A 14,786-nucleotide genomic window follows, 5' to 3' on the forward strand; every position below is an offset into this window, starting at 1 on the left:
TGGGGAACTCAGAAACAATGTTTGAGTCTCTCTGGAGAGTAGAAGCCTGGGAGAAAACCAAACCAAACCCGTTCTCCCGTTGCCACCCAGAGACACTGTCAATGTGTTGAGCTCATGGGGGAGGTGTCGGCTTTTCACACTGTCAGTGTCTGTGTTAAGGAAGTAAGGCAGCCTGAAACCTCTCTCCTAGGTCCCACAGTCCCCAATCCCCTTCCAGCTGGAAACCTGTGCTACAACCAGAGGAACCAGAAATGGGCAAGAACACTCAGGGGACTGGGTCCTAAGACCAAAGACTGGTCTCGTGGCAGTAATGACAGTTCCTAGAGGGACTGTGACATCACTACATTCCACTCCTCAGTGGTGTGGTGGGGAGGACACATGAGTGCAATGCCCAAGTTGCCACTTTGAGATTGGGGAGGGGGGGTCACAGGATTGGGACCCAGGTCCTTGGAGATGCAAGCCCAAAGAGCCCAGGGAGATCAGGCTTTGGGTGGCGACAGGTGAGGGCCGAGTATGGAGCAGGGAGCCCCAGGAGCCACCTGTCTAAAGTGACCACGGGGCAACTGGTGAGGGGAGGTTGTGGGGCACCCAGGTCCTTGGAGACGTGAGCCCAAAGAGCCCAAGGAGGTCGGGTTTGGGGTAGCAGGAGGTAAGGGCAGAGTATGGAGTGGGAAGCCCTGGGAGTCACCAGCTCAAAGTCACCCTGGGGTGACTGGTGAGGGCAGGGGCAGGACTCACGAGGGGGTTGGGCTGGCTCACAAGATTTGGGTGTGGGGAGCCCAGAGGCACTGTTGGGGGGGGGTCCCAGCCTGGTGTGCCTCAGCAGTGGCACAGACTCTGGCAGCAGCTTGACTGTCAGAGGGCGCCTGGGGCTGGGTTGGGGTGCCGCAACCTGGTGCATTTTACCTTTTCCTTGGCCTTGGCCATTTTGATCTGTGGGGTTTCTTCGGACATCATGGGATGGGTAGGGCGGTGGGGTTGGGGCCACATCAGCACAATCCAGGCGAGGACAACTGTACACCTCCAGTAACCTACCAGGTAGCTGTGTGACTGAGCCAGAGGAGGCGTAACCAGGGCCACACTAGAATGCAGAATAGGGGCGTGGCCTTAATGCTTCAAGCCTATTGGTCAATGAGAAAGATGCAAGGGAAAGGAGGTGTGGCCAGACAGCAGCCTGTCATGACGGACCTGTGATGTCACAAGGAAAGCCGCCCATGTAACTGCTGTCCCCACCCACTCCAGGAGAGGGGTGGGGCTGGCTTTCACTTTAAAAACTTTAAAACTTTATTACCTCAATTGAGGTACAAATCCTTTTAAAATGGAAATTTTATAGTGTGCTTGATGATTGATAAAGCAGACTATATTATCCAACATTCCACTAAGATAAATAATCACAATGATTTCTCTTTTTTGAAAAAACTTTCTCTTATTCTCCTACATCATTGTTAAGGGGTTTTTGGTTTTTTTAAAAACAAAAAACAAAAAAAAAGAAAACAAGAAACATGTCTAATATCTTTAGAAACACAAAGCTTTTGAGCCAGGTGTGGCGGCTCATGCCTGTAATCCCAGAACTTTGGGATGTTGGGGTGGGTGGATCACCTAAGTTCAGGAGTTCAAGACCAGCTTGGCCAACATGATGAAACCCTGTCTCTATTGAAAATACAAAACTAGCTGGGCATGGTGGCAGGTGCCTGTAATCCCAGCTACTTGGGAGGCTGAGGCAGGAGAATCCCTTGAACCTGGGAGGCGGAGGTTGCAGTGAGCCAAAATCGTGCCACTACACTTCAGCCTGGGCTACAGAACAAGACTCTGTCTCTAAATACATACCTACACACACACATACCTACACACACACACACGCACACACGGAAAGCTTTCCATTTAATAAGCACTCAAAGTTCTTTACAAGTTTAAAACAAATACAGGACCCTCTAAAGTAAGGCTAATTGCTAAGTGATGGGGGAGAGAAAAAGGACATAACTAACTCCCACTCTCATGAGATTAATCACTAAATCCTATTTTTCTAGAATCACCTGGCCTCTCTAAGCCCTGCAAATGAAACTGCATTTCTCACTCGATACTTGGCTATGACTTGCAATCGTGAAAACCAAGAGTTGTGTTCTGTCACTGTGTCCTGCTTGTTACCTGGGATCAAGGGTTGATTTTTCATGATTTGCTCCATTACCTGTGTGCTTCTTATCCCAGACCAAACTAAGCGTTTTTCTAAAGTTCTACAATTTACAGTTACTAGATAAGAGTGGTTCTCAAAAATATAGTCTCTGGACCAGGAGCACCTGGGAATGTCATAGATGTAAATTCTCAGGCCCCTCCCTAGACCTGATGAATCAGAAACTCTGGAGTAGGGCCCAGCAGTCCATGCTGCAATAAGCCCTCCAGGTGTTCGGGAACCGCTGGCATACAGCAGGTAGAAAAATGTGTTTCCTTCTGTAGGTCCAAAGCCAGGGATACTATATGTTCTGTCTCGATATGAAGCAATGACATGCAATTAAAAGACATAAATCTCCTTCCTAATTCTACCCCCTAGCCAATGTGTTTTATTTTTAGGAGTTCAAATAGAAAGCGAATGGCAATCAGAGATTTCATCTGAAAAGTATGTTTACAAGTATCAGGTCTCATCCAGCCTCATCTCATCCAGTATCATTTATATCCTCTTACATCTAAGGTTTTAGAAAAGGATCTTCACAATGTAAGACTCAGGCACACTAAGAGTTCTATGATAAAAGACCAAGTAGATCTGAATGTCCAAACTTACTAGAGAAGAAAAGTGGAATCACTGGCTATATTTTCAAATTGCATTCAACAGGAAATTAAAGTTTTGAATTGTTTTCACCTTCATTCTTCCAAGTTAATAGAATTCAACCAGAACACTCCATTCTTCCAATGCCTCTAGCCAGGCAAAGTTTTACTGTATTGCTTCCTGCTTTTCAATGGATGTAAAGCAGAGTCCTGGTAGGCACATTTTGTATACTTGCAAAGATGCAAAACTTAACAGATTCCTCTGTTTGGTATTAAAACAAAAGTCCTGTAAACCTCAGATGGTGAGTGTAATACTTCAGCACTAGTACGAAAGCCTCAAATATAAAAAGATACCAAGAATACCACTAGCAAACAAAAGTAAGCTCTTGGCCGGGAGCAGTAGTTCACGCCTGTACTCCCAGCATATTGGCAAGCCAAGGTGGGGTAAGTCAGGAGTTCAAGACCAGCCTGGGCAGCATAGCAAATTCACATCTCTACAAAAAAAAATTTAAAAATTAGCTGGGCATGGCGGCACACACCTGTAGTCCTAACTGCTTGGGAGGCTGAGGTGAGAAAATCACTTGAGCCCAGGAGTTTGAGGCTGCAGTAGCTGTGATCGTGCCACTGTACTCCAGTTGGGATGACAGAGTGAGATCTAGATATTCTGTCCTGCTCCTGTTTCCAGTAAAATCACTAAGTTAAAATGTTTTCATTCACCAGGATAAAAATTAAGTGAAATGTGACGTTGGTGCTTGGCTACCAGAAAATAAAGCAAAATGACAAATTATGTACTGGGAGAAAGTCTTTGTAACCTCAATGACAGATTAAAAGTTTGTATCCTTAGCTGATAAAGAAATCTTTAAAATTACTCAGAAAAAAAATGAATGATTTCCAGCAGAAAATGGGCAATGGAGAAACCGGCCCTTCCCACTAGAAGAAAAATGGCCAATGACCATATGAAAAAGATTCAAAAGCGGCCGGGCGCGGTGGCTCAAGCCTGTAATCCCAGCACTTTGGGAGGCCGAGACGGGCGGATCACGAGGTCAGGAGATCGAGACCATCCTGGCTAACACGGTGAAACCCCGTCTCTACTAAAAAAATACAAAAAACTAGCCAGGCGAGGTGGCGGGCGCCTGTAGTCCCAGCTACTCCGGAGGCTGAGGCAGGAGAATGGCGTGAACCCGGGAGGCGGAGCTTGTAATGAGCTGAGATCCGGCCACTACACTCCAGCCTGGGCCACAGAGCGAGACTCTGTCTCAAAAAAAAAAAAAAGAAAAAAGAAAAAAAAAAAGAAAAAGATTCAAAAGCACTAGAAATCAAAGAAATGTAATGAAAACAATGAGATGTTCTGCTTAAAGACCAGCAAAGATGATGAACGGAAGGGGGAACCTGGAGCTCTGTCCCTGTTGGTGGGAGTATACACTCAACCAATTTTCCTACAGGATCATTTGAAGATTTCTTTTAAAAATCCTAAAACTGTTTTATATTGTTTTCCTCCATATATTCTACTTCTGTGAATTCAGCGTAAAAATCCTTGCTCGGGTTCATTACAATGATATAGAAGGAAATTCAGCTCTGGGGTGGCAACGATTCACTTAACATACATGCAGCTATTAAAAGTGATAATGCCAGGATATATTTCTCCCATAGAAACATGCTTAAAATATAGTCAGTGACAAAAGGCCATATATTATGATTCTACTTTTTAAAATGTTTACATGCATAAAAAGTGTAAAAAGGAACCAGAATGTTTTGAGTGGAAAAATTAAAGATTTTTCTCTACATTTTGTCATCCAAATCATTACACAAAGAATGTGATTTCCTTTATAATCAGGGAGAAGTGTTGTTTTCGTTTATTTATATTTATATTTCTTTTCTTTTTTTTTCCTTTTTTCTCCTGTATGTATCCCATGTATGCTAGAGACCTTGAATCCTTTCCTCTTGAGGTCAGTCAGCCCATTTTTGGGATGTGCAGTACACAAAGCTGCCCCATCTTCCATTTATTTATTTATTTATTTATGTATTTATTTATTTATTTATGACAGAGCCTTGCTCTGTTGCCCAGGGTGGAGTGTGGTGGTGTGATCTTGGCTCATTGCAACCTCCACCTCCTGGGTTCAAGCGTTTCTCCTGCTTCAGCCTCCTGAGTAGCTGGGATTACAGGCACCTGCCACCACACCCGGCTAATTTTTTGTATTTTTAGTAGAGATGGAGTTTCACCATGTTGGCCAGGCTGGTCTCGAACTCCTGACCTCAGATGATCTACCTGCCTCTGCCTCCCAAAGTGCTGGGATTACATGCATTTACCACTGCTCCTGGCCCTTCCTTTTATTTTCTAAGGTCTGGAAACATTTTTATTTTAATTTTTTTTATTATTCTCAGAGTATTTTTTTTTTAAATCTGTGAAACTGGCCGGGCGTGGTGGCTCACACCTGTAATCCCAGCACTTTGGGAGGCTGAGGTGGACGGATCATGAGGTCAGGAGATCGACACCATCTTGGCTAATACAGTGAAACCCCATCTCTACTGAAAATACAAAAAAATTAGCTGGGCATGGTGGTGGGTGCCTGTAGTCCCAGCTACTCCTCAGGAGGCTGAGGTGGGAGAATGGTGTGAACACGGGAGGTGGAACTTGCAGCAAGCCAATGCACTTCAGCCTGGGCGACAGAGCGAGACTTTGTCTCAAAAAAAAGGTATGAAATTGAGGAAAAGACAAAGGAAAGGCCGACTCCCTACCCTCCTGGCACTACTCTTCCAATTTTTGCTGCAATTGCTATGTATTAATATCCACTGGGTATTAAAAAGATGGACAGCCCCTTAGATCCTTTTCTCTTAGCTATTTCCCGTAATCCCACTTCACTCCTTCATTCACTTATTTTTAACAGGGTAATGTGTACAAATACATAGTTCAGAAAAATTTAAAATTTAGCTGTCTATAAAAGCATATAGCAAAATCCCATTCGTAGTCCTATTCTCCCTCCACAGCCAAACACTTTTAATTGGTTTCTTACATATCATTTCAGAATTTATCTTTGCAAATACACAGGTATATACTTACTCTACTCTTCTCTCTCAACACAAAAAGTAGCATACCACACATACGATACCATTCCTTCTTTTAAAAACACGCACAATCTATCCGAGTTCTTCCACGTGAGTGCAGAGTCTTTCTCATTCTTCTTTTCAGCTGCACAGTATGCATCATTTGGATGGACCACAGTTTACTTCACCAGTTCCTGTTGGTGGACACTGAAATCATCCCTATCATACTATTACAAACAATAATGCCAAGCACAACCACCTACACACACCGAGTTCATTTCTGAATCTGCCTTGGAGGAAGCCTCTGTTTGAATCACCTTAAGGTTGCAAGGCTGAAAAGTTTGCCTCTTTTTTAGTTTTCATTATGTACAGCAGGATGTAGCAAGACTCCCTCGAGCAAAGCAAATGCACTCTTCGGAGATTTCATAAAAATAAATGGATAAACAGAACATACAGGATAACCATTTCTATTTAACTACGCATATGTATATACAGAGTACATGCATATGCATAGAAAGTATCAAATCCATCAAAGCACTGACCATTGCCTCAGTATGGTGGACGCATGGAGTGCTTTGTAGACCTCCTTGCCTATCGGTTCTTTCTAATTTCATAGCAGTAAATACAGACTATTCTTGCAATATAAAATTTCAAAAAATATTAAGTTAAGCTGGATACATTCCCTCAGTCTGTCCTATATTTGTATAGTACTCCCGAGTGCTCAAATATCACTTCATTAAAAAATGTTTGTTTATTGTTTCAAATATAGAGACAGGCAGGCTCTGGCTCTGTCGACCAGGCTGGTCTTGAACTCCTAGATCCTCCTGGATCCTCCAACCTCCGCCTCTCCAAGTGCTGGTATTACAAGTGTGAGCCATCATGCCCAGCAGGATTCATTTAAAAAATCTTTCCCCAGCACTCCATATATTACTAATTATTCCTTTCTTCTTGTTTAGATGGCATTTTAGTCATATCTCTATGACCTCACTTGTCACATGATGACCAGTCTGTCTCTCTTGATTGCCCATGAGCTCCTAGAGAAGAGTCTGACTTTCAGCCCCTTGAACAGTGTGTGACATGCACATGCCTCATGCACAGAGAAGTCAAAGATGTCACTACAGTGTCATCATTCCCAGAATTCAATACCTGTATTTCTATATTGTTCTAGATGCTCTGCCAACAACCTGAGAATGTTAGGCTGTTTCCCTAAAACTTCCATCCATTACGGAGTGTCTACAGTCATAGTTAACTTAATTATGATATGCCCTCTGGCCAAGTCCGTTCACAGTTTTTTCTTTAGGTGGTTTTTATTTTAATTGTTGATTTTGATTGTTTGCTTTCTGTTTTTTAATCTAGGAGTGTTCAGTAAACTTCACCATCTCTGTGTCTGTGTCCCTGCATCTGCTGGTCTCTGCTCGGAATGAGGCCTCAGAGTTACCGGTAAGAATTCCTACTCCCCCTTAAAGAATCAGCTTAAATTATACCTTCTCTGCGAAACCTTTATCTCCTCCCATTCTTTCAGGAGGAATTGAGAATTCCTCAACTCTTGAAACATTTGTGCCTCTATTAGTATGTATCAGGCACTGAACTAACTGCCAGGATAGAAAGATGAAACTGTAGACCCTGCCCTGATGGAGCTTATGGCCTAGTGTGGAAAACAGTCATATGAATAAATAACCACACTATAACATTAGATGCAATACCAAAAGGGAGATGTATTGAATATTTGATATGTGTCAATTACCTTGTTAGGTGCTTTATTAACAATTATCTATGATCATATTAGATACGTATTTGATTTGGACAGAAGGCCATGAAACTCTAGGACTGCGATACTCTCAATTGTCTTCTAAATAAATTGTCTAAGGGTTCTTTGTGAATACGTGACAGTCATACAACTATTGTGCGACTGTGGCATACACAAAAAGCATATCTGTAACACATCTGTATGACCAATAATGCATAAAACCAACCTTACTTCTTCTCCTTTTTTTTTTTTTTTTGACAGAGTCTTGCTCTGTCACCAAGCTAGAGTACAAAGGTACGATCTCAGCTCACTGCAACGTCCGCGTCCCGGGTTCAAATGATTCTCCTGACTCAGCCTCCTGAGTGGCTGGGAATACAGGCACGCACAACCATGCCCAGCTAATTTTGTTTGTGTTTTTAGTAGAGACGGAGGTTCCCCTTGTTAGCCAGGATGGTCTCAATCTCTAGACCTCATGATCCACCGGCCTTGACCTCCAAATGTGCTGGGATTACAGGTGTGAGCCACCGAGCCCAGCCAAAACCAACCTTCTTTGGCCACAAGTGACTGGACCAGGGCTCAGTGCTTCAGCTAAGGACAACATATAGGTTGAGCCTCAGGTTGATCAATCACCAAGGACATGACATGGCTCAAAATTCTCCCTAACAGGGACCTTCTGTTTTTAGAAGGTGACACACTAATCCAATCAGATATTCTCTCTTACAAAATACAAATGTTGGGCGAACAAAGGAAAAGAGGGCAGGTCTTCAGAGTTCAAATCCTATCCTAAATGCTGCTAAATTAATCTTGTGGGATGTTTTGAAAGTACTAGAGCTAAGAGACAATATGGCTGCTTAGATGACTTCCCATCCAAGTTTACATTCAGCCCTCATCACCAAATGTGATATATGTGTGCCTCTTCCTTGCAACCCACCGGGGCCTAACACATCATATCACCACTTCTGAAATTAGGAAACCAGCTCAGAAGTCCAAGAGCTTGACCAGAGTAGCTCAGTTGGTAGGTAGCAGAATCAGAATTCAAAGACCAAGTCAACACGATTCTTCTACAATATCCTGCCAGTTACATGGGCAAGTGGCCTCAAAATCAACAAGAGACAAGTAGAGGTTGACATGCGTCAATGAAGAGAGGCTCAAAAGGAAGAGTTTATACACAAGACTAGAGGAGAAGTGTTCTGAAAGAATGTCTGGGGATGTGAAGTAGGAGGGGGCACACCAGGTTTCACCTTGGTCAAGTGAATCTCTAGTTCCAACCTGGGCCTCTCCCCCGGGCTCCAAACTTAGCTATCTGTCTCTCTTACTCTACTATAAAATCCACAGGGCAGGACCTTAATCTCTAGCTTTTTCATCACAGATTAAAGCAATCTGCCTTATAGTAAGGGCTTAGTAAATATATGAATGAATAAATAATTGAACTATCAAAGAAACTAAAGAAACATTCCACATGCTGGGGAAGGGGTTACCATGAAACAGACCCTAGCAGTCACTTACAAATACAGTTGACCCTCATTATTTGTGGATCCCGTATTTGCACATTTACTTACTTGCTAAATGTCTTTGTAATCCCCAAATTAATACTTGTGAAGCTTTCAAGGTGGCTCCCGGATATAGACACAATAGTGAAAAATCTGCCAGTCCTTGCACACATCCCAAGCTAAGGTCTAATAAGGTGACCCCTCGGTCTTCTGGTTTCAGCTCTCATACAAAGATGACAGAGGGCAGAGACGGTAGAGGGCAGTGCAGGGTAGTGTAAGAAGCTCTGGCTGGGGCCAACTGGAGGAGGTCTGAATCTTAACTCTGGCTCCTGTCAGTGGGGTGGCCTCAGGCAAATCACTTAACACTTCTATACTTTCTTTATTCTTTTGTAAATAAAGAAAATGTACTCTACCAGGAAGAGTTGTTTTTAGGAATTAAGGTTATAACCTATGTGAGATATGTACATATGATTTTCCCTGGCAACAAGGGTTTAGTATTTGATTAACTCAGTGTTCTAGGCAACTTTATAGAACTACTGCAAATAATGAGAATTAACTGTAATTATTTATAAAGAAATAACAGAGATGTAGACAAAACAGTTATGTGAATGAGCTAGAGGCAGGCTTCAGGAAGCTTCTGAAGAAACAGAACTTCATCAGGCACCTAAGTTGTGGAAAAGGCTTGCAAGGAGAGAGAACGGCGCCTACAGAGAGAGATCCAGATGGTGGGAAAAAACAGGCAGGTTCAGGAAACAGCACATGGGGAAGTCTAGCGCAGAAGATGAGGCCGGAACACGGCGCCACAGCGCTCCTCTGCACCCTGTATACAGCCTGTGCTGCAGAACCTCACTCTCTGCATGTAATTCTTGGTTTCTAGTTCTCTCTTCCATTAAACTATGAGCCCCTCAAGGTCAAGGTCACTAGGAAGAAATCATAGCTAGAGTCCTCTAAATTCGCAAACAAGTTGTTACTAAACACAAAAACACCCAAAAAGACTGTACAAACATAACTTTGGTTTTCAACTGCAGTCACAGCAATTCACAACCGGTACAAATTTGCAATTTGTCCAGGATTTTTCTCTGATGACTGCTTAACTCTGCCATAAGCTCTTTTCATTGTTTTAGACACCCAGACATTGTTGGAAGTTTTAAGATCTTGCTCTTTTTAGCGTAACTGATTCATTGGTTGATTGACTGAGATGGAGTCTCATTATGTTACCCAGGCTGGTCTTCAGCTCCTAGGTTCAAGCAGTTCTCCTGCCTCAGCCTCCCAAGTGGCTGGGATTACAGGCGCACTCCACTGTGCTGGGCTCTCATGTGATTTATTCACAGGGCTTAAACATATGGTCCATTAGACAATGTTGCCACGACAGACTAAAGGTTTCTTTTAATTCACTCTAATAGACTTACCTCTCTATATGCAAGATACAACTTTACCATAGTAAAATACAAGGAAGTATATATATATATATATATATATATTACAAACAGGAAAAGAAAGCAATATAATTTTTTCCGCAAAAGCTTGCACAATCCTGGTCAAAACACAGTAAACATGATATGAAACTCACAGCTTACATTTCTCCACTGAGAGCTAGAAAAACAATGCCAGTTTTTGTAAAGTCACAAAACTAAGCACTGTGAGAATGTACAAGATTTTGGAAACTTGTATATTCTCCCCACCCCCACAGACAAGTAGCCAAAGGAATCTATCAGTCTTACCCCAACACTTCGATCTCCTGCAACCTCCAAAATAAAATTCCCTGTCCAATATCTGAATTTATATTTTCAGATGTCTAAACTCTTCATCAAAACTAAGAGCAGTACATTAGCTTTTCCCCACAAAATTCTTGGTATAATTTTACTTAGGCACAACATAGTTTGTACCATAATCTAAAAACATACGGATAGAACTAACAATACTAGAAATCAAATGAATATACTATGAAGGTGAAAAGGGAATAGGGAGTGAGTGTTGTTTTTAAACAGATTCAGTGTTGTTATTACCCACTCAGGTTGGGTGTGATCAAATCATGTGCTGTACAGCTAAGTATGTCCTATATTTTATGAGAAAGTAGGGTGACAGATGATTTATTGAGGACCTGCTGGGTGCACAGAGGCATGCTAGAAGCTATAAGAGACTTGATTCTTGCCCTCCAGAAACTTCCAAGGTTACCGACTACTCCCAAAACACATAAGGAGCGATGCTCTCTCAAATACACATATGATCAAATGTGAAATGGAGGTGAAGATGAGGAAGGCCTTAGGCTCAGAGACTGTGTTCAGGCCTTTACAGGGACATTTCTTTGACATAATCATATGCATTTAAAAATAAGTTAAATTGTCATCGGATCGTTCTGAAATTTACAGAGGATTTTGTTGGTGAGAAACATATTTTGTGTGTAGACCCATAGGTCTATACGTATATATATGACCCATGGGAATGTATGTGACCCATAGGAATGTTTTTAATGTTAACTGTTAAACACTTCCGTTCACAATATTTCCACCGTTAATGGTCTATATCTTTTTTGGAGCTGATGTGGAGAAGTCAAGGACCATGTGCTAATTGCTATTTGATGTTATTCTGTGAGGAGAATTGATTGGCTTTGGGTGGGGGAGAGGGTTGGAAGTTGAAGACCTGAAGGCAGGTCTGAGTCAAGAAATCTTGCCACTGACTTCTGGAAAGTCTGTTGATTCTACCTTTGGAAGTGCCTTTAAATACCTTATGGAAGGCCGAGTATGATGGTTCATGTCTGTAATCCCAGCATTTTGTGAGGCTGAGGTGGCCAGATCACTCCAGGTCAGGAGTTTGAGACCAGCCTGGCCAACATGATAAAACCCTGTCTCTATTAAAAATATAAAAAGTTAACTGGGCACGGTGGCGGACAGTAGTCACAGCTACTCAAGAGGCTAAGGCAGGAGAATTGCCTGAACCTCGGAGGTGCAGGTTGCAGTGAGCTAAGATCATGCCACTGCACACCAGCCTGGGTGACAGAGCAAGACCCTATCTGGAAGGAAGGAAGGAAGGAAGGAAGGAAGGAAGGAAGGAAGGAAGGAAGGAAGGAAGGAAGGAAGAAGAGGGAGGGACAGAGGGAGGGAGGAAGGGAGGGAAGGAAGGAAGCTGAGGCATGAGAATCGCTTGAACCCAGGAGGTGGAGGTTGCAGTGAGCCGAGACTGCATCCCTGTATGCCAGCCTGGGCAGCAGAGTAAGATTCCATCTCAAATGAAAAGGAAACTTGAATGACCTGCAAACATAGAAGATTTAACATCAATATGAATGAGGGGAATGGACATAGGAATGACAGTGAGATACTAGCATTCCTATACATCAGTAGTAAATGATTAGAAAATGAATAGAAAAGAAGATTGTATTCACAATAGCAACAAAAGCCTTAGAATATATCTGGCAACATACATACAAGACCTTTCATGAAGCGTATTGCTGTGGTCTGAAGGCATCTCTCAAAATTCAAACTGATTGCCAAGATACTATCTTAATAGTATTAAGAGTTAGATAGTATTAAGAACTGGTGTCTTTAAGAAGTGATTAAGTCATAAGGGGGAGCCCTCATGGATGTGGTTAGTGCTTTATAAAAGGGCTTGGGCTCACGCCTGTAGTCCTAGCACTTTGAGAGGCCAAGGTGGGTGGATCACGAGGTCAGGAGTTTGAGACCAGCCTGGCCAACATGGTGAATCCCCGTCTTTACTAAAAATATAAAAATCAGCCGGGTGTGGTGGTGTGCACCTGTAGTCCCAGCTACTTGGGTGGCTGAGGCAGAGGAATCGCTTGAACCTGGGAAGGGAAGGTTGCAGTGAGCTGAGATCATGCCACTGCATTCCAGCCTGGGTAACAGAGCGAGACTCCATGGCAAAAATAAAAGAGTAAAATAAAAGGACTTGGGGGTGATGATGAATCTGTTCTTTCTGCCGCATAAGAACATATTATCATTATTATTATTATTATTTTGAGACGGGGTCTTACTCTGTTGCCCAGGCTGGAATACAGTGGTGCAATCACTGCTCACTGCAGCATCAGCCTCCTGGGCTCAAGTGATCCTCCCACCTCAGCCTCCCAAGTAGCTAGGACCATAGCCTTGCCACCACACCTGGCTAAATTTTGAATTTTTTTGTGGAGATGGGGGTCTCACTATGTTGCTGAGGCAGGTCTTAAACTCCTGGGCTGAAGGAGTCCTCCGGCCTTGGCCTCCCAAGGTGCTGGGATTACAAGTGTGAGCCACCGTGCCTGGTAGTTCATATTGTTTTGAAAGCCCCGTAATAGTAAGTGCCAGTAAGGACATGGAACAGCAGGAGCACTCGTCAGCTCCTGCTTGGGATGTAAACTGGCACTGCCAGTTTGGAGAGAACTTAATGTTGTATCGTGAAGTCAAAGATTCTTGTGTTCAATGCCCAGCCCTTCCACTTCCTGGTGTGTGCCCCAGAGAGACTCACACATTTACATGATAATGTTCATAGTCACCCTTGTGTCGTGACAACCGGAAACCACTTAGATGTCCATCATCAGGAAGGTGGAGGAGTAAACTGTGGGATCCTCAGGCAATGCAATATGACCTGGAGCAGGGGCCAGCAAACTCCTTCCCATCTGCCAAATCTGGCCCATGGCCTGTGATGGTACAGCCCAGGAGCTACGAAGAATGGTTTTTATAATATTAAAGTACTACAAAAAACAAAACAGGTCAGGCACTGTGGCTCACACCTGTAATCCCAGCACTTTGGGAGGCCAACGCAGGCAGATCACGAGGTCAGGAGATTGAGACCATCCTGGCACAGTGAAACCCCATCTCTACTATAAATACAAAAATTAGCCGGGCGTGGTGGTGGGCACCTGTAGTCCCAGCTACTCAGGAGGCTGAGGCAGGAGAATGGCGTGAACCCCGGAGGCAGAGCTTACAGTGAGCTGAGATGGCGCCACTGCACTCCAGCCTGGGCGACAAAGCAAGACTCCGTCTTAAAAAAAAAAAAAAAAAAAGACCAGCCTGGCCAACATGGCGAAACCTTGTGTCTCCTAAATACAAAACAATTAGCTGGGCGTGGTGGTTCTGTGTGCCTATAATCCCAGCTACTTGGGAGGTTGAGGTATGAGAATTGTTGAACCCAGAGGGTGGAGGTTGCAGTGAGCCGATTGCACCATTGCACTCCAGCCTGGGCAACAAGAGTAAAACTCCATCCAAAAGACAAACAAACAAAACCAAAACAACAGCAAAGCAAAACAAAGAGTTTGCAACAGAGACCATATGTTGCCTGCAAAGCCTAAAATACCTTACTGTCTGGCATTTTACACAAAATATTTGCTGATCCTTCATCTAGAGCTACATGTATTCACACAAAAAAATTTTTTAAAAATAATGTTAAGCAAGAAAAGTAAATTTTGAATAATATGTAAAATCACATACAATATATAACATACATGGACATATGCATATTGGCTAACATTTAAAAGCATGTTTAAAGACACCCACCTAAGCAGCAGAACTATAAAAATTGCACAGGGGTGATAAACTCTAAATTCAGAGGAGTGGGTACCTCTAGGGACAGGCAGAGCAGTAAGCCCGGGGGGAGGCTCTGGGAGTTTTATTTCATATATAAGTTTGCTTGAGTTGGTAAAACAAGAATAGAAGGTCTGGCCGGGCGCGGTGGCTCAAGCCTGTAATCCCAGCACTTTGGGAGGCCGAGGTGGGCGGATCACGAGGTCAGGAGATCGAGACCATCCTGGTTAACACGGTGAAACC

The 14,786-nt window shown here is 43.2% G+C and overlaps 1 protein-coding gene across 1 annotated transcript in view; it reads right to left on the minus strand.

The window, feature by feature from the left end:
- The window catches only part of LOC105516916 (golgin subfamily A member 6-like protein 1), a 65,242-nt gene that overhangs the window by 38,856 nt on the left and 11,600 nt on the right, over positions 1–14,786 (minus strand). The window contains 1 exon segment of the mRNA XM_011949260.1: positions 907–1,081. Coding sequence (XP_011804650.1) covers positions 907–1,081 — 175 coding nt within the window.

Source organism: Colobus angolensis, unplaced genomic scaffold (assembly GCF_000951035.1).
Source record: "Colobus angolensis palliatus isolate OR3802 unplaced genomic scaffold, Cang.pa_1.0 Scaffold294, whole genome shotgun sequence".
NCBI classification, from domain to species: Eukaryota; Metazoa; Chordata; class Mammalia; order Primates; family Cercopithecidae; genus Colobus; species Colobus angolensis.